The sequence below is a fragment of the Callorhinchus milii genome, unplaced genomic scaffold (genome assembly GCF_018977255.1).
Source record: "Callorhinchus milii isolate IMCB2004 unplaced genomic scaffold, IMCB_Cmil_1.0 Scaffold9, whole genome shotgun sequence".
NCBI classification, from domain to species: domain Eukaryota; kingdom Metazoa; phylum Chordata; class Chondrichthyes; order Chimaeriformes; family Callorhinchidae; genus Callorhinchus; species Callorhinchus milii.
In genome coordinates this window covers 8210895-8232169 of record NW_024704750.1, presented here as the reverse complement: position 1 = coordinate 8232169, position 21275 = coordinate 8210895, and the positions used below count along the sequence as shown (strand labels likewise).

General features: G+C 35.9%; 1 protein-coding gene across 7 annotated transcripts in view; it reads right to left on the bottom strand.

Moving 5' to 3' along the window:
* Nucleotides 1–4383: 4383 nt before the first annotated feature.
* samd4a (sterile alpha motif domain containing 4A) overlaps nt 4384–21275 on the bottom strand; it is a 54097-nt gene continuing 37205 nt past the window's right edge. For 6 of the 7 annotated variants that reach the window (XM_007888135.2, XM_007888137.2, XM_007888138.2 and 3 more), the window contains 9 exons: nt 20605–20714; nt 18421–18507; nt 17143–17446; nt 16466–16551; nt 14395–14513; nt 13397–13598; nt 12705–12831; nt 11142–11225; nt 4384–7425 (listed from right to left, as the gene is read on the bottom strand). In XM_007888135.2, coding sequence (XP_007886326.1) covers nt 7397–7425; nt 11142–11225; nt 12705–12831; nt 13397–13598; nt 14395–14513; nt 16466–16551; nt 17143–17446; nt 18421–18507; nt 20605–20714 — 1148 coding nt within the window. In that variant the 3' untranslated portion in view covers nt 4384–7396. Of the gene's footprint in view, nt 7426–11141; nt 11226–12704; nt 12832–13396; nt 13599–14394; nt 14514–16465; nt 16552–17142; nt 17447–18420; nt 18508–20604; nt 20715–21275 lie in introns of those variants that run through there. The other variant, XM_042338019.1, reaches the window with a different exon arrangement.

The following is a 21275-nucleotide window of genomic DNA, read 5'->3' as shown; positions in this document are numbered from 1 at the left end:
CAAGAGGTTTCCATTTTCATTTCAGGACTTCTATTGCATAGACTCTTACCATTCTCTCCAAATCACATGAAGCCCCATGCTATTCTGGTTTAACTTAAGAGACTCAAAAATATAGTATTGCTTTATTCACCAATGAATCAGCACAGCCCTAAGTTTAATTGTTAAACCTAAATATCACTGTTTGATATCCCTCTGTTCATCGGGCTCCGGTCTGCTCCATGTCTCCCACCTGATCCGTCCTACCATCGGTGGCCGGGCTTTCAGCCTCTCTGCCCCCACACTCTGGAACTCCATCCCACGGTCCCTTCACCTCGCTTCCTCCCTTGCCTCCTTCAAGGCCGGTCTCAAGACCTTTCTCTTCGATCGTGCCTTTGGTTGCTCTCCCACCACTCTGCCTTCCCTCACGCCTACCCCACCCCTCCCCCATTCTCGGGTCCTGACCATTGACTGACCAGCGCCTTGGGACGTCCTCCCGACGTGAAAGGCGCTCTACAAATGTAATCTTGTTGTTGTTTGAAACTGAATTCTACTTTTGGTGTAAATTTATTTATTTTTAAAGTCATTGTCTACAAAATTGGATAATTTTCCATAAAAGTCTAAAACCAAGTTTATAATGGTAATAAATTGTTTAATTACAATTAGGTTAAAGAGTAAAATATTGCAGTATTTTGCCTATCTTTGAAGAATGCATAAATTAGTGATACAATTTCAGGATAACTTCCCTTGTGAAGGCTTTTAATGTGTTGTTTTATTCAATACATCTGTAAGAATTCCAAATCATTATTCAGTCAAGTGTGAAAGATGGTTTGAGCCAAATCAGTGAAGGAAATGCACATTGCTACAATGTGTGAAAAACTGATTTGTTGTTTTTTTGAACTCATCGTGTCAAGTGTTTCGTCTACTTAAAAGCCCAAATTGTTCTTTTATAAACCAATGAAGTATTAATTTGATCGGTGCTAAATTGATGTTTCAAATTGAACCGTACCTGAGCTAGTTATTTCAGCAAGAACCTTGTGGTAATGTGTAGTTCATGTCATTGAGGACGACATTTCAAAAAGGAGAGCATAACCGTAACAACTGTCAGTGAAGGAGCGTCAGTAAATTAACTGAAGGATTAGGATGAATTTCTGATCCACAAACAAGGCTCAAGTCATTTATATCATCTGAAATTGTTTCAGGATACCATTTTTTTTAATGAGATTCAGTGTTGCTGATAACTGGCCCCCCCTTGTGTGATAGCAATGGAACTGAAGGATGAAGAATGTCATTGCTAAATATTAATAAAGATAATTTCTGTTAGATTACCATGAAATGTTTATGTTAAAGATGTGCGATTGTTCCTCCGCTGAAGTCTGGTTCTAAAATTTGTACTCTGCTACTGAGAGCAATTGTTGATTTTAAAAAAAGTCAAAATTGTATGATTTCTATATAGCCTTATAACACTTGAGTAAATATTATTGTATTTCCTTGGTATTTTTAATGTATTGCTTAAAAAAACTTTCTGGTTCTGGATTGAATCCTTTAGCTGTAAAATGTATAAAATACACCAGAATCATGTACAGATTTCCAACAAGCAAATAAATGCCTTGTGCGGAAAGTGAAATTGTTTAGAATGAGTAACTGGTGTTGGTTATATGAAGTCATATGGTATAAGGAATTTAGAATCTGTTAACATTAAATTGTGGCCTTGGACTCTGTTGTATCCTCAAGTCCTTGCAGGCAAACAGAATTTTGTTTGTTTTACTTGCACATTTTGAAATTGCCATTTGAAATGTGTTCTGTTGCAAATAATGTAGTGTATATGTCTTGCACATTATTTACACAAAGAAATTTACTGTTAAGATTTTATTTCTAAATTATAATTAAAATCTTAAGTGTGCTGATTTTGCAATGTTTTGTATCAATTAATTACAATCGAGTGCCCATGAGTACCTGTGCATTGCTGTTCTGACCTCTGGGCTGAATGCATAAAATGAGCGGTTTGTACAGTGTCAGAATTTGTTAGCTGTTAAGCCTGAGCAGGTGTGTGATGCATGATGATCAGCCAATTGGCTTTTAGGCTGGAGCTAAACTTCAGCGAGTGTTTGTTTGCTCATAAGCATCCGTATGGATATCTGCTGCTTAAAATCAATGCATGAATTATCTGACCAATTCTGTTTTTATCAAATCATTTTGACTTTATGCAGGCTCTCTGGGCACGAATTTGAGTCATCTGAAAACAAGTTACCTTCAATTTACAGTGGCATTAGAGAGGAAGTAATGCTAGATCATATAATCCTATAGCCTGGAGAAGGTTGCATTTAAGATTCAGGGCATAAGTTGAGGCTGAACACCTTTTGCACAATAAACTCCCAATGATGACACCTCAACAGAAAACCTATGCAACAAGAGTTATTAGAAACAATGTCCCTGTTTATTCAAACATTTGAAATTTGTGAAAGTAATTATCCTGCACTTGGGAATTTTTTTTGTCAGAAAATAAAGCAAGATTATGGCATGAAACACTGGGCAGCAGTCTAACGGCAGATTTGAGCACTGATGAAATTTACTTCCAAATAAGGGTGGGGTGGGAGGAAGAAAATACAGAATAGAAGGAAATCATAGCAATCTGATTTACAAGATATTGCATTATAAATAACTTCACCGCATCTCTTTCAAATAAGATGGAAATAGAAATTGAACTATTGCTGGGATGGGGGATAGCGAACAAGGGAAGTACTAGCAACACTGATTTTTACCATGGCAATAGGAACAGTAAAGATAGGCCCATGAACAGTTTTCAACCACGAAAGCACAATTTAGACACTAGAGTTTTTTTTTTCTGTTTGGCAGTAAATGTACCAAAGTGGTTGGTAAGTGCAATGCAGTACAGAATAACCTTGTAGACATTTTAAAAACCTGGGTGCAAATAACTGCATCAATGGCAAAGTGAGAGCAGTATAAGCAGATTGGGATAGAATGCCCTCTGCTGGACATACATGTGCTACATTCCCAATCAACAGAAAAATACAGTCTTTGCATTTTGTGGGAAGCTATGCAGTTTTAGCTGGTCAAACACCCATCACACATTCTGATTACAAAGACTTGCCTCTTGCCAATCCGTACCTAAAGCTGTGTAATCAGTAAGCAGAGTACGCCTCTCCAGGGAGCAAGTGTGCTATTCCATTCCAGACACAGGACAATTTCCATGGGTAAGCGAAATGCATGTTGTATTCTGTGTGCTTTGGATACTCTTAAGCACGGTGATAGGTTTCTGTTTGTGTCAGACAGACACCTGGCTGACCAAAATAAATCAAGTTACTGATCCTTGCATTTGATGTAATTGCATCAAGTTGTTGTGATGTCTCAAAGCACTTTGCAGGATATACTATAAAGTGGATCGACGATGCCTACTTAAAAAGAGAATCTCCCAGTGACCTGGCCAACAAAATCCCCAAATAAAGTCACTCACTCCATGGCTGTTTGTGGGACAAAGCTATGAGCGAACTGCAGCCATGTTTCGCCCGCAAAATAGTTAATCCACTCTACAGTATATCTGAGTCATTTTCATTCCTTTGTATTGAATAATTAATTCACTGGAAAGAATTAAACTTCGACCATTTAGTCCATGCTATCTGCTGTGCCACTACCTCTCTAAAGTTAATATACTTTGATCCTGTTGTTCTGTTCATACCAGACGATGCTTTTCTCATTCAATGTTGTCAACAGTCCAGTCATGTGGAGTCCTGTAGCTCAGTGGTTAGAGCACTCGCTTTGCAAGCGAGAGACCCGAGTTCATTTCTAGGCAGGGCGAAACCTTGGGCAAGTTTCCTTACACCACACGCCTAATAATAATCCCTCCAAAACCAAAAACAATAATAAATTGGTCATTTTCAATCTACGACTGTTTGTGGGACATTGCTGTGCGCAATTGGCTGCCGCGTTCGCCCACAAATTTGCAGTCAATTCACTTTACAGTGTCTTCTGTGAAGCGCTTTGAGACGTCCTCCCGACGTGAAAAGCGCTATATAAAATGCAAGGATTATTATTATTATAACAGTTATCATCAAAATGTCAAACTCCACAAAGTTTCATGAATCCATTTGCAACACACTTGTTGATATTTCAAAACCTGGAGGGCAGGGAGGCAGATGCTGACAACTACTGCATCTGCACAGTAGTAATTATAGAAAACCTGCCTTTCCAAAGGTTTGAGTTAAACAAGAGTTTCCATTATTTCACCCTTCTCACCCTCTGAAAGTATGCACATCATCCTCTTTCAGCTTCTTACACACTACCTGAATACCATTAGAGGCAATGAAGAGATACCCATGGTGCAGACCAACCCAGTTTGTGGAGGTGCGAGTTTTAAAGCAGTACAAAAAAAGCACACAAACATACACCAGTGTTACAAAAACTTGTATTAATCATCTCCCTTCACTTTCAATATAATGCTGATATGAAATAACCATCATTTTAATTAAATGAGAGAAATGGGAGTAATAAATACATTGTAGCAAGTTTGCAGTTTAAGTCACAAGGGTAGTTCATTGGTAACTTTAAACAAGAACATTTGAAAACTATACACTTGCAAAGAACAGCAAGTAAAACGCATTAGTGTTTGTCATAAAGCTTTAACATGTAACAAATGTGCTGTTTTCCATAGATGACATAAACTGTAAAAATATGCATTTATTTGCAGCAATAACTATGCAAGAAAAGTATTTCTTGTACACTACCTTCTTTACAGAGGGAAGCCAGAACATAAGCATGCATGCATTTACAATGAGGGGATGCCTCTGCCTGACATGCAACAAAGGAAAGAAAGCAACAAGGGATTGTGTATTTCAAAAAAAAGGAAGGAGTTCTATACTGAACTCCTCATTTAACAAAATTTAACAAAATGTCCATAAATATATAGGGATTATATAATAAAAGGAGGGAGGAAGTATCCAGGTCATTACTACTAGTGTTGCTGTTGCTTCCTATTCCTCCCAGAGGAATAAACATTCACCATTTTTGTCAAGATAAAGAAATACAAAAAATAAAAGCCACCTTAGCAAACTTTGATGACTTATACAAAACAATTTAATTTTTGTATTATTTAGTGTTATGTAGCACTGTGCACATACATCCACTGACAAAACCTGCCTTTGTACATGAACAGGAAATTACCACAATTGGTGTCTTACTTACAGCCATCGTCTCTTAAAGGCATCATGGCCAATCTGACACAAATTACAGGAAAAACCTATTCCTGGCATAGGTTTAATCACAGCACAAAAATGTTCTGTGCGGTTCTTCCAGTATAAAGTTTTCAATGTGCACAAGAAGTCAATCACTTCTCACACATTTGGACAGGCAATTACAAAACCAGGCTTTTTGCTGGGCTTGAAGGGATGTTTCTTGTGCGCCACATCATTTAACAAAACAAAAACAAAGACTATAAATATCAAGAAATATTTATTTTCACCTTTGTTTTTGAATTGATGGTGCTACCTTTGCTCTGTATAAAACAGTTAACATTTGGGGTTGGTGGAAGGTACAAAAGGAAAGGCACTGCCGCTTTATTTCTAGATATTTGACTTCACAGCCTTGTGCATGCAATCATTTCATAAATAATTCATTTTACATAGGATAGTATTAATCAAGCTCTACACCTGCAGTCAATACAGGACTCAACAGAACAAAGAATGGCATCCGTGTTCTCAAGACAGAAGCCACAATGTGTTAAAATTAATTCACTAGACAGCACTTATTAGCAAAACAAACTTTTTGTTGATATGTAAATATTCAACCTATATCTTGTCAATAGAAATAAGCAATATTAAAAAATTAACTAAATGGATGTTAATATTTTGAGAACATACTCATGGTTACCAGCCATAGCAAGTTAATACATATCTAAAATAATACATCTAATTAATAGATAACCTCTGCATCTATAATCAATGGAGGAATAAATATTAATTCTGATCTGTAAATACTTTTAGGACTTTCCTTAAACAGAATTCTTGTTACTGTGAATGCAATCACATTATCCTTTCTGAAGCTGTATTCACTGTATAAACAAATGCATTGTTTGTGTAACTGGCTTTAACACTTCTTTCTCAGGCATTATCTATAATACTGCACACCTAATTCCTTTTCCTGTAATGCTAGGTCTACATCTATGCATTCTCATCCCATTTCTTTCTGCAGTTTCGCAGCTCTTGCTTATTTCCCCCTCCTTAGATTTACCTCATTATCAACTTACACTGTCTCCCATTCTCTTTGACGTTGAAGATCCAGTATAAAATTGGAATACATATGGTGGGTTTATTATTATTATTATTTGTTTTTTGGGGGGGCCAGGTGAAATTCAGGATCTAACTGACAAGCAAATTGTACCAATGCTTTGCTTTAACTGTACATGTCAGGCGGTGTCTTATGGGGAAACCAAAATACATCAAAACAGGGGTGGACATCATGCTCTGCAATGACAATTAAACTTCGACTGCAAGGCTAATAAAACTTCAACTCTTACCATATCGCACAAAATCTCCTCCATCAGCAACATTCCAGCACCCTCTACATTTCATCCTCTTTCTCGTCATCTGTACCTCAACACTAAATATAAGATTAACACTTAGGTTTACATTTTTTTTTAAAAATTACCAAAACATATCCCCTAGAAGCATAGCTTTGCTGCTACTCATAAAGCAAACCTGCTGCTATTGCAGAAGAAAAATTAAAATGCTTTTAACAATGGCAATATGAGAAACAATGGCATACCTGAAAAGTTTAATTTTTTATGTACCCTTTATACTGGTTTTATGTAAACAATATGTATTTTTTTAATAAACTTGAAATGCCTCATTGGAGGCTCCCCTTCACAACAATGGTACTTCAATTCTGAAAAGAGCTCATAATCCCCTGTCGGATGTGATGAATATGAAATATGTCCTACAACATGTCATCCTTTACTTCTTTCGGTTACATATTTGTAGTACAAGCTTATTATTTTCATACATAAAACCAAAATGTAATCAACCACTGTTGCATTGCTTCAAGTTCAGTTCCTCTGTAGTCACTACAAAGACCTTCTTTATTTCAATTTGCTTTACCGAGACTAATGAAGCTCTTACTTGAATTATGACCATTTCAGTATCAGGCATATAAGAATGCTTCTTCAGAGCACCTTTTTCACGGGCAGAATTACTTTTGTAAAGGCCTGACATTACTTCTGATGTAGATGACAGTAACAATCCAGACTCTTGCACAAAAAATAAAATGTTCATTACAGCTTGGAGAAACTGGACACAAGATATCAGCTGATCCTGTACCAGGGCTTCGGACTGGAACCAGTGTTCTGTAGTCTGAACCTGCAGCTATTTTTGTAGTTCAGAACCAGCACTGATAGTGTAAGTTTAAGCTTCTAGATAGTTGAGTTCCTGTCAACACCATCTGAAAATTAAAAGAAAATCCATAACTAAAAGTCTGCAAGTTCATCAACATTAACAAAAAATTACAATAACAAAATTACATTTGTATAGCGCCACTCACGAAGAATCATATACTCCTTTACACAAGCACAATCCTTTATTAAATTGAAAGATACTTGACCCAGCATTTGTATTTTAGGACTAGCTACCTAAAATAAAGAGAAATAATGGAAATTTGTTTGAAAGTAATAAAATGCAGCTTTCTTATATAAGTGCTGCTCAGGCAGATTGTAACAAAATGCCATCTTATTTTGCTAACACTAGAAAAGTGGTTGTATTGAAGATAATAATAATCCTTGCTTTTGATATAGTGCTTTTCACGTCTTCTAGACGTCCCAAAGTGCTTCACAGAACATACTGTTAAGTGAATTGACTGTATATTTGTGGCCGAACGCGGCAGCCAATTGCGCACAGCAATTTCCCACAGACAGTCGTGGATTGAAAATGACCAATTTATTATTGTTTTGTTTTTTTGGAGGGATTATTATTAGGCGTGTGGAGTAAGGAAACTTGCCCAAGGTTTCGCCCTCTGCCTGGAATTGAACTCAGGTCTCTCGCTTGCAAAGCGAGTGCTCTAACCACTGAGCTACAGGACTCCACTAAGATCAACCATTTGAAATATTTGCTTATTATTTTAATAACTAGGCCTGAATTAAAATTAAAAGTGAAGTATCCAGCAGCTTCAGAGAGTATTAAGTTTGCATTTGTTTTGAAGCTCCTTGAGAGAGGACAGCATGTTCATTTAAAAATAAAATCACAAGGGATCATTTTCCTCACAAGATCTCTTTGGCAACCATGATGATCTCACAGAGGTTCCTGTGCCAACATATGACATGAATTACAAATAAAGTCCAAAAGCTAAGTTTTGAATTTTAAATACATTACAGGTATGATGCGCCAATAGATTATGTCACCTATATCAATATTCTGGAATAAATATAGTATCTGTGGCCTTTTAAATCATCTCTCAAAAAATGGCTCAAGGTGTCTTTAGTCTGCTCTATAAACAGTCATAAGTGGATAATTACTCTGGCAAACATTGGATCAGAGAGGCCCGTCAGGGATACACACTCAGAGTGAACACTCCCACTGTATATAGCGAAAAGTATCACACACCAAACACTTTAAGAAATGTGTACATGACATAACAATTCCAGGATTAAAAATGCACAAAATATAATGAGATATCCTCTTGGCTTGAAAATGCTGACAATATTAAAGTAATTTTAACTTCTCCGAATCACAGTGGCTAAGTTGAAGATACATTGCTAGCCTTTAGGTGGCGTGCATCATTTTTTAAATCAACATTCAGTTTATGCATTGCATAACCTAACCAACTGGAAACAATGACACAGTCGCCTGATCCCTCAGGAATTTTGCATGCAGATCCTATGCCTTTATACATCCCAACTACTCATTCATCTAACTATCTAGCTTTTTTTGTCCAAGGAGGCAAATCAGAAATCACAAGATTAGAAATACCCAGGTTTTCCTTTTCTCAACTTGAAACAAATTTTCAAAAAGGGTGAAATTTCACAAAAAAGATCAACAGCGTCAAAATCAACACCTGTACATTAAGGTTGAAAGATAAATTCACTCAAACAAGATTATCTACTTTGGGAATCTGAGCTTTTGAATGCCCTAACTTTAAAAATAAAAAAATTCCATCCTGCTTTTAGATACCTCCTCAAAATCAAACACCAGATGCCCTCTTCCAGGCTACAAAAACAGCGCATCTGTGACTACTAAAAACATGCAAGTGTGGCCCAGGTTGGCATATCTTCTGTTTTGCCTTTCATCCTGCCAGGCAAATATTTTTCCTCCGCTCACTGTACCTTATTATTATAGTAAATTGTACAGAGTAACATGTAGAATCCTCCACGTTAAATTTGATCATTCATGACTGTTTGTGGCGCAGTGCTGTGTGCAATCTGAGCGTTGTGTTGGTCTACAAATACAATCACTACACTTTTCAGTAAATTCCTGCGAAGCACTTTGAGCCTTTTTAATGTGATAATGGGCTATATCAAAGGATTATTATATCAGTATTTATTTTAAAATTTGAAAACCGTACTCTGAGATAAATATTTTTTTCAGGATTCAGTGGAGCAATGAGAAATTCCTACCATGCTGTAAATGGCTTTAGAAGTGTCTGTAGCCAATATCTGTCTTTAATTCAAAAATCCAGAAAAGCTCTACACTTTTGCTATATTAAACCGGGCCATCATATAACTGAATCACTGAAGCTCTAAACTCTGAAAAAATTAGAAGGCAATCTTAGCATTTAAAAGATTGTTTTTATGCAGTTGGTTTGCAAACCATGAGTAACTAACCTTATTTAGTGGGTTAAAAAAATATTAAATCATGCCTATCAAAAGTGAATATAAAACTGTCTATTCAGTTGCAAGCTTGAGAAGGTTTCGGTTTATTTGAACTAGGACTGACTAACTGCAAATAAAATCCCATCATAAGTCAACCCAACGCTGTGTACTTTGCTGGGAAAGCAATGTTTAAGGAAATGCCTCAAGGTTTGCTGCACTAATATGCTACAGTACTTTATTTAACAGACATGGAAAGCAGATGGCACAAGGACACAGTTCATTTTGTTAAAATTCTAGAGCCTAACATATGAACAGGAGTCCTGAATACCCAAGTACACCACATTACTGGCTCTGAATTTTCCAAAAATATTAGCAATATATTACTTTAACACAGTCTTCCTTGTGAATATAAAAGTTTAATTAGAAGTTCAGGTTTTCACACCACCATGAAATCAAACAATATAAAATGCCAGTCAAGAACACATCAACTTAGATAAGATATACTATTCATCGGATATCATTAAGCTTTTGAATTCTGGATCAACATGGATTTTTAGTTAGTAAAACCTATAAACCAGCAAAGTTTGATAAAATCAAATAAAAAAGGCTACGGTACTTCAGCACTGTTAAATACAGCAAGTCAATTTCATGAATTGAAAACAGGGTTGTGCTACTGAACTCAAACAGAAAAAAACATTTGTACTATTCAAAGACACTTTATTCTGAAGTATGGCTTTTGATTTACAGTCCATTTAAATTTATCAATGACCTGTTGTTAAATAGAGAAAGGAAGATATGCTAGAGTGATTACCAAGTGCTTACTATGCAGTAATCTCAAATTTTTGATGTCAAACAGTTTGAAAATCACATGGCATAACCTGAACTTAAATGACACGACTGGCTGGAAATCTCTGCCATATCGTATCCAATTTGATTTTAAGAATATATAGTATGCAACTGGAGGATGTTTTAAATTTTGCTGGGAGAAACTATTGAGTCAGACAGTGGCAGCCAGAATATTAATTTAAGGTGGAATCCTCACAGAAAGATTGCCAATTCTAACTTAACCGCAGCAAGCTTAATGTGACCAACTAATGAAGTAACAGCTCAGCAGAAACTGTAAACTTACTAATCGTGGACCCAACACATATGCTGTTCATTTAAATTGGATAAAGAAACAATTTTACAGGCAGCTGAGCTGTATACATAATCTAAATTCACCTCAGTATAAATAGCAAAGGTGTCATAGGTAAACCAGCAAGGCATTTCTTCAATATTCCAATGGTGAGGAAGTTTTACTTAAGTTATTGGGTATGGATTTTCGCTGTTACATTCAGTTCTCATCTCTCACACTTACCACCCAAGGCATGTTCAGTCATACTGAGACACAGTGATTCCAGTCTGTTGTTTATATCAGGTTCCGTCACCGGTACTTGGAATTCTGAAAGAGAAATTGCTTCAAATTAGCTACTGATTTAAATGTACAAGAAATTGGTCATATGTAGGCTTAATTGCTTACAGAAATAAAAAAAATTAACACTGCTTAAGTTTCCGAATTGCAGGATAGATAAACTAGGTCTATCCTGTAATTCTTAATCTATTTGATTAAGAATTGCAGGACTAGTCATGGCTAATTCTTGTCCTTACTAGATGCCGAGATTATAATAATTATAATAGTAATTATAATAATCCTTGCATTTGATATAGCGCCTTATCACGTTTTCGAGACGGTTCAAAGCACTTCACAGAATATACTGTAAAGTGAATTGACATACACTCACTCATTTTCTACTGTGGGTTTCTAGACAGCAACCAGAAACTTTGCAAACTTCCAAGAAAACAAACATTTTGAAATGCAAGTTGAGAAACATATTTCNAAAAAAAAATTGCTTAATGTGAGCAAATAGAAAAACAACTGACAAGAAGCAGGTGTGAACCATGGAAGTATTAAATTGAAGCTATTCGTTGTATTATTCTTAATCTTTGTTCGAGTTCAAAAGTACACATGTAAGATGTGTTTAAACTTTTAATTAATCGGTAAATTATGAGGTTAATTATAGTGAAGTTAATTTAGAAAATGATAAGCACTGCAACTCTTAATAATCCTCGTTTTCTAAATGGGCAATCGTTTCTATGGCATTTAAGAGACCAAAGAAAGTATTAAGTACTAGGATGCAATTCCAGAGAGCAGAATGGCTGAAAACCGACCCGACACTGGTGGGGTGAATAGGGCATAGAGACTTGAAGCCAGTGTTTGATGAGTGAAATTGCTTAAAATTAGCTACCGATTTAAATGTACAAGAAATCGGTCATAAGTAGGTCGGCTTAAAGATTTTCTATTCAAGAGTAAAAAAACAAAACTTTTACAGAATATCTCATTCTGAAAGGAATAAATGACCAACACAATTTTTTTTATAATTTGATTAAAAAATCTTGTTGTAAAACATTAAGGCAAATGAAAATGCTTTTCCACTGCATTACAAGGTTATGGTCTATATAGCATTTAAAAAATAAGGGTTCACTATATTGTAGTTGTAACCCATAACTGTAAAATTCTAGGTGTAACAAAGGCAAGTGGGTAGAAAACTATCTAAATCTCTAGCAGAATCAACCTGTTATTTATAGGGGGAAATCTCACTACTCCTGTCTGTGCTTCAATCAATCCAGTAATCTGACTAGCGTCTTGAAAAAATCTTGGTCAGGCTACAGCAGACTCTGGTTTGCATACTCTGGCCTTTAGCCAGCCAGCCACTGTGTGTCCTGGCCATGCAGCATTTAGAGAAAATAAAAGGGCTTTTAGAAGTAGAGAGGAATGCATTGTGACAATTGGGATCAAAAATTTCCGTTACCATTTTCAGGAGCTAGCTTTTTTTAAATAAATTCACCTACAGCATTTTGTTTAAATTTCTCTTCCACTTACCTGGTTGCTGGAACATCAGCATAGTTTGCGGAGATGTGTGGACAGGCAGTGAGCGTGTACGCTGGACTGAGCTATGAGTTCGACTTGGCATACTGTTACTTCCCCCAGGGTTGGCGAACCATAGGTTCTATGAAAAACACAAGGCATCTATTGTAAATCAAGTGTGAATTATGTGGTATCTAATGTGGGGACAACCATAATTTTGTATTTGAAATCTATTGCAGACTTTAAAACTGTGCTGCGATGTCTACCGTTTCAAAGTGTGCCGCCCCTTTAAGTTTCATTCATTGTTTGACTCTGAATGAACCTGTTATGCACATTGATATGTACATAAAATTCTTGGCTTCTTTCATTCTCAGTGAACCCAGTCTGTCCCTCTTCCATATTTTCCTTGTCCCTTTCCAGTACCTCTGCACACCAAAGCAAGCAAAAACAGGAAATGCCTGCAGACTGTTCTCACTGGGTCTTTTTAAAAGGAACCAGACAAGTTACTCAAATCAGGAAAATCTGAGAAATTGTTCCAATCCAGCTTTGGCATATCCATTTAAACAGCCCCCAACTTATTTTAAGTAGGCGCGCTGTACTTTCTGGAATGTTCTGCTTAATTATTTTTTATTAACACCAAATTTCCAAGGCGATTGGCTTAGACGTACATGTATTGTAAGAGTCAGAAAAAAGATATTTGAACAAACCTGCCTCCCTTGTTTTAATAGGGCAGGGTTGTTGGTTGCACTACGCTGTGAGGCACCCAAAAGTCCACTGGGCCCTATTAACCCCAGACGAGCAGTCGGCAGATTCCGAGGGGGCATCTGGAATTGGCGTTGGGTTCGTCTGACCATTCCTCCACCAACAGATCCAGCTGCTGGTAATGAGTTGGACTGATTAAAACTCCAGCTGTGGATCAAAAGTATCCAAGTCAAACACAGTTTAATAAATGGATATTGCAACCAAAAAAAAATTATTTGTCTAAACATAAACTTATTTTCAAAATACATCAACTGGACTGAAATTGAGATTGAATAGAATGCCTACAACCATAAAAGTTAATCACCAGGAAATGCTTAATTAGTATGACACCTCGAGAAGTTGTGTTTTGTCATCAAGATACAGTAAAACAAGGAAGGGATTACTGCGATTACTAGTTCCAAAATGTTGATCAACTGACATCATCATCCAATAATGAAAGAATGAATGCACACAAGGAAGGAGTCATCATCCTTAATATATAGTTTTTTGTAACATTTTCTGCTGTATTTACACTGCCTGGCAGCAAACAGTTCATTATAGAGCCAAGACTGCAATAAAGACTTGATTTTATTAATTAACGTCACATTTTTAGTAGGAGCAACTGACCAAATATTTTACTCAACCTGAACACAACTCAATGAATTTTGAGAAAGATCTGAAATGGTAACATCTAATAGTCCATAGAAATATTTCAGGAATTAACAAAAACTGGAAAGATTTCATATCAAGCCTTGGACCTCCAGCAAGTCACAGGGAGACTTCACAATATTTTAAAATTGTACGAGTCTGCACTATTAGTATGAAGTATGCTAAACAAATCCAGTAAACACAAGATATTTTTTGCTCAATCCCAGTACTCCGAATATACGCACGTTAAAAACTTATGAATGTAATTAAATACAGCCACCAAACCGTCAATGGAAATGATAAAATATTAACATACTTTCTTTGCTGTCTATAGCCAGGCATGTCCAATAGGGATTTCCGAGGAAAGGATCGAAAGAGCTTCTGGACTTGCTGTTTCCATGACAACATTCGCTTCTTCTGTGTCTCTGTAAAAGCCTGAGAGAACAGAGCAAATAATTGTAATTAGAATAGCTATTAAATAACAGCATACAATTTAAGATTATGAATTCAGTCCTTTTGATACTCAAGCTAACATGCATTTCTTCAGCTGATGTGCATTACAAGATTTGTAGTAACATTACTGGGATTTTAAGACCATTAAACACATTAACAGGTTACCACAAATTCATTTTTAAAAAATACTATATATGTGAGAAATGTCTGCTTGTTACAGTATATAAATGATAAAAATGTACAATAAACATATTGAATGTTTAACATAATGCATGATTAAACAATGGTGAATTGTTTCTTTTTAAACGTTGAGCTCTGCCAAAGATAAGCCCCTAAATAGTATGATTCCCATAGAGATGGTCAGCCAGTGATCCAGGGCCCTAAAAGCGTTTCTTTAGACCAACCCACTCCCACTGGTGCCAGCCCTTCAAAGTCTGAAAAAACATTCTATGAGTTATTGAATATAATGAACTATTTGAGTGGAATAAGATTTCAGATTTCAAAAATCAAATATCGGGGGAGTTTATTTGAAATATAAATAAAAATCTATGGTATACAGTAATGTTGCACTATTTACCTGGATTTTCAAAACTTGTTTAAATTATTTTGATGCACAAGAGAAGACAAAAGATTTTATAAGTATGAACTAGAAAGGCAAAACAGGAATCTTACAATTTAGCTGTTAACTTTCACAATAGTTAGCCAAACTATCCATTTAAATAAAGAATTTCAATAATTTCATACTAAGCACTTTTTTTCGATCGTTAAATAGAAAGTTGAAAGGAAGTGCAGTCATTTGTGTGGAAAATTGGTAAAAGATGTCAAAGGAAAATGGATACTTCTTTGTGGAAGGGAAAGGGCACAGATCAAATTTAGTAAGAGCTACAAATCATAGAATTTTCTGGCCAAGATGAGCAAATGAATGAGAAAATCTGGCATTTCTACCACAATTTACAGTCTAAGATTTTTTTGTTACATATGGCTTGACATACGCTTCCACAAATCATATTCTCAATGGCCAAATTACAAATGTATCAGTGTAAAAACACAAACAAGGAGACTTGAGATAAGTACTTTTAATATAAAGTACTCACTCATAGTTTATTAAAAAAAATCATCTCCAGCTCACAAGAAGAAATTGCACAATACCCATCACTGACACTATACTGCCAAACTAATTTTAATTGGGTTTCCAAGCCAGAAGGAAGTAAGTACAACACATAGTGGTTGATAATGAATTTTAAACTCATTCAGAACTTTGGGATCAGTATTCAAAATCTGGAAGAGTATTACACCACATCCTACAATAACAAATGCTGCTAATAGACTTCATCAGTAATGTAGCTCTCTGTTCTAGCTGGAATATTCACAGGGGCTGCTGGAGACTGGATACTGATGAGATGACTAAACTAGCAATTTGACTTCACAGATAAGAAAACAAAGGAACAACTTTGAAAAGAAAACACTTTACACTGCAAGTATTCTTCTCTACATAATCTTAACATTTCTCTCTACTCCTGTGAACAAAATTAACATTGTGAATGTAGTTTTGACCGATTAAATATATTTAGTTTAGAAATAGTTCACAATAGGTAGTATTCAAACTAACTATAATAATAAAAAGCCTTGCATTTGATACTGCACCGTATCACATCTTCGAGATGTCTCAAAGTGCTTCAAAGAATTTACTGTAAAGTGTAATGACTCTGTATTTTGTGGGCAAAATCAATCTTTAAGAGTTTCACTGCTCCACAGAAGGGGTAGGGTGGAGGGAAGGGGAATAATATTTGGGGTAGGGTGGAGGGAAGGGGAATAATATTTGGGGTAGGGTAGAGGGAAGGGGAATAATATTTTAATTTAGATTTTAAATGGTGAAACTCTTCAAGATTGGTTTCAAACAGTTTATCTTCTTCAATTACTATAACTATACCCACCTCATGACCTACACATTTGTCTATGAGCTGTAGGTAAGAGCTTATGTTCTCTTCATCTGGTCTGGATACAAGGAGCTGCGTACACACTGTAAAATAGAATGTAGGTAAATGACAAAAGGCTTTCTAGACTTAGACTGTTTCTCACATAAAATGACTTGACTCTTTTTTGAAGCCTGTGAAAAATTAGAAATATAGTTCTATTGAGTTCCAAATTTTAAATGTTAGTTATGTAATCAGTCTGCTGAATACATTTGGAATAATTTGACATAAACCAAAGAAACTCGCAGAAACCAATCTACGTTGAGACATTTTTTTTTGGGGGGGGGGGGTCTCCTTATATCTTTTTTAGCCACCAGGTCCATAAATGTTGCAACACCAATTCTGCTCCAGTAAACAAACATATTGAAGCATTTTACACAGAATTGTTGTCAAGTGTGATGCTTATTTGAGGTTAAAGTGGGACCTAATTTGCATACGTCAAGGTCGCACAAACATAAAATGAGTGAACAATTTATGTAGAGGACTGTTGGCAAGGAGACCAGGCTAAACTCTATCCTCAACTATTGTCATGGGATCATCTGAACCCAAACAGGTAGACAAGACCTGCTTGTTCAGCCAAAGGCAAAAGATGGCATACATCCTAGAGTACATATTCTTACTTTGTTACAGAGGCTTACCTTTACCCATGACCCTTGTAAATTGTCCAGGCAGATCCCCTTCTGGAACAGGAGCAGCTCCTGACTCCCCCTCACACCCAGTCACATTATGTTGTTGAATTCCTCCAGTAGCAGAGTCCTTTCCATCAGACAGCCGATTTCCCATGCTGCTGTCCGAGCTCATTAAGGAGGACTGAGAGTCCAAGTCTTGCCTCTGTTCATCAATGTTTTGGGTCTGAGGGAAATTGTAAGCTTTGATGGGGGTAAGAATCATTTGGTGCAGCTCCTGGAGTGCATTGCGCAAATTACCACCTTCAAGAATATCCTGTTCAATACAACATAAAAAGTCGATTCACTAAAAATATATAGATACAATAATTTTGGGTCTACCTACATAAACAGTTTTGTGAAGCATTAATACGTGTTAAATATAGAATATGGTAAGAATTCCTTTAATTAGCAGTTTGTCTTGAAAGTCAACGTATTCAACAAGTTAGTTTTGATCCATAAGTAAAATGCCACAACTTGAAATCTGCCCACAGATTGCTCCCCCTATTCATAGGAAAAGTCAGAGTTCATTCATTAGAAATTAGAAGGTGCCACATTCTTGTCCTTTTTAATATGATTTATTTCACATCAATTAAGCAGGTGGATTTTATTGTTAAAATAAGCAGCAGCACATACAATTAATCTACTTAGTATCATAATCTCAACATCTCATGTTTATTTAAAAGTTTGTACTCCCCATAAATAGATTTAAACACAAGAGAAACTTCAAGGATAGAATCAGATTCATCTAAAGGATATATACAAGTCAAGGGTAGAATTACAGGTGATTTTGCACTTGTCTATTTCAGTTCCAACAAATTATGTTTTACTTTCAATATCTAAGGCATTTCTTCAAGATTATTTGTTTTTGGTCCTGGCTCTGCTGCATCTCAAACAGGACATTTACTCAGGTCTGAAGGAGATATTCAATGGAGATTGATGAGCTAAACAAATGTATATCAACAATTTATATAGCTCCTTTCACGTCAGGAGGACGTCTCAAAGAGCTTCACACAGCTGACTGGGAACTCGAGCTTTGCTCTTGATGTTGCAAAATATTCAATGGAGTGAAAGGCAAGAAGAGGTGATGAAGAAAAATTGTGCACAATTCACTTATCAGACTGACTAGGAAGAGAAGGAAAACTGATGGAAGAGAGAAGTCTGCACTAGCTTCTCTATTGAAGAATTTAGGAAGGTGGCAGTAAACAGTTAAAGGGGCATAAATAACACTTGAATCTTCAGATTTCTTACCTTCTCCAAGGATCTGAGCACATTCTGTCTCTCTTTCAATTTCTGTATACTGAGGACAATTTTGTGTCTTGCACCTTTGGTAACATTCTGCAGCAGAAGCAAACAACAAATCTGAATGAGATTACGTGTTAAAAGGCATACAAGGCATTTCATGTCTTTTGAACAAAAAGACTCAAAAAGTTGATCCAGTTCTAGTCCTTCAACAGATGGCTGACTCCCATATGTATTAAAAAAAAGTTCAAGCCGTTTGAGGATTTTTAGGAGTAATTTGGTTAAAAATGTTTTGTTGTACTATCTGCACAAATGAGTAAACCCACATTGATGTTTACTTGAAATTAGGTTGCCAAGAGTTGTATTAAAGATTTGTCATACATTGAAAATATCCAGCTATTGTAACCACTGAAAACATATGTGTGGGCTTTGATCTGAATTCTTTGGCAATCCGACAAGTAAAACAAATGTGACTAACAAATACTTCTGTGAGTTGTAAGAACCAGTTTTGCCAAATTCAGACACTCCCAAAATCTTATGGAAATTCAGACTAATTCCTAAATACGGGAAAAGCCAAAGCATTAAAGCATCTCTATTTTTACAATTGAAGTCACCAAAGACAAAGTTTCACCACAACGTCAGATTTTTCTATGTCAAGTGTTTGACTTAATATTCCAGTCATGTGATTCAAACTGCAAGCTGATCTCCAAAGATTTAGAATTGTAGGGAAAATAAGTCTACAATACTCTCTCTGCTAGATGATGGAAATTGGAGATAAAGATAATGAGCAATGCTAGACATTTTAAAACAGGGCGTCTGACTAGGGCTATAGTGTCTACAGTATTACATTCCTACATATGAGAACACAGCAATTTTTTATAATCCAGCATGCTTGCTCTGTCTTATAATGATCTGTTCTAGAACCAAGAGATGACAATATTACATACAGGCTGACCCTATTATAAAAGGACTATTTAGAGCACAGGTATAACACTATAGATGTGTCATAACTTCCTTCTTCCAATTCTGACTGGCAGGAATCCTGTACATAGATCACAAAGGAAGGGAAGTCAATGATCAATATCCCAATAACTCAGAAGTGCTGACCATGCTGACCTATTTTTAGCACGCCCCGGCATAACACAAAGTCTGAATTTATGAACCAAAATCACCACTTTAAAACTGGGTCAGCCTGTAATACATGGATTGTCATAAATGATTTATACATAATGTTACCCAGAAAGGTAGGACAACATTTTAAGCAATGTGAACTCAGTAAGATCAGAGCAAGCCTTTTTACAGTATTTATTTTGACGATCTGTTGCTCCATTTACAGTATAATCTGTGAAGTGCTTTGAGACATCCTCCTGATGTGAAAGGCGATATACTAAACGTAAGGGTTATCATCATCATAATGAAATTACTACCACATCAAAAAACAATGGGTTTAAATTAGAGTATCAGTACTTGAAATTACGTGGCATTCAAATTCACATCAGAAGTGTGCCAGTCATTGCCAATAAGCTAATTTTGAATCCAGGTGGTAATAACAGTTGGTGGCAAAGATTTTCAATCTTCGATTGTTTGTGGGACAGTGCTGTGCGCAATTGGCTGACGCGTTTCACCCACAAATATACAGTCAATTCACTTTAGAGTATATTTTGTGAAGCGCTTTGGGGCATTCAGAAGACGTGAAAAGCGCTATATCAAATGCAAGGATTATTATTATTATTTGAGTTAAACGAATAAGAGCAAACTTTCCTGAAATTATTTGAGAAAAACTTTACAACTCAAGACACAAAATAATTTTTAAAAAGTTCTGGCAGAACCAAGATGCATTTATTCTACCTTGTTTTTTCTACAAAAACAACTTAATGGCAATTTAAGCAATTTTTTACATTTGAGATACTGCTACTGATGATTGATATGGACAGCATGACTTGAAATGCAGCCTTTAATATACACACACACAGAAAAACAAAATGCTGACTATGCACTATATGAATTTCACTGCACGGGAAATTGTCTTTTGCAATATTTTAGGAAGGGGGACAGACAAATGAGGAACTTTGAGTATCCACTGGATAAAATTTATTTGAAACGAATGTTCAAGCTCAGTAGAAAAAATAATTTTCTATAATATTAACCTTTAAAGAAGTCAACCACTCAGAAATTCACCCATTGAAAATATACCTGTGCCTCAAGCTGTACTTCTGTAAGTCCCATCATTTCTTCGTACGTTAGTTGGGAGAACAAAGCTGCATACTTATGGAGGCGCAAACTTTTTAACCAAGCTGGGACATCTGTAATCAAAAATGTTACCAAAGTTAAATGGAATTGTGATACCTGGGATATTTCCAATAAGAACAAATAGTTTCCTATCACGCATCTTTTTTTAAAAAAATTGACTATGGTTACATATTCAGTAGAACTCAGTTACCTGAAACATGCCTTTAAATTTTAGGTGCACGAACTTCATTTTGCATGCAATTTCACTGACTAATTACCTTAACCAGCATAGCAAACTTTTGCAAGGCAGTTCATCTGTAGCAATTCCTTTTTCACTTAAAATCAAACTAGTTGGGCTGTCTTCAATCACAGGCAAGGTTCTGCCTGTGTTGGTAAAACAGCCAGTCTGCATTGAACTGGTAGTTTGTTTCTTGTCAACTCGAGCTTTTCTTAAGTGTTGACAACAAGCATGTTTAGAAACCAAGAGGATAGCCATCTGGTGATCACTGCATTTAAATACGTGGCAAGCAAGATAGTAACAGGATTAAGTTTTCAATTATCAGATTCCAAAGAACAAATATTGAAATATCATACAATATTCTGATACATTAGTTCTATGCTTGTATTTAATGCGC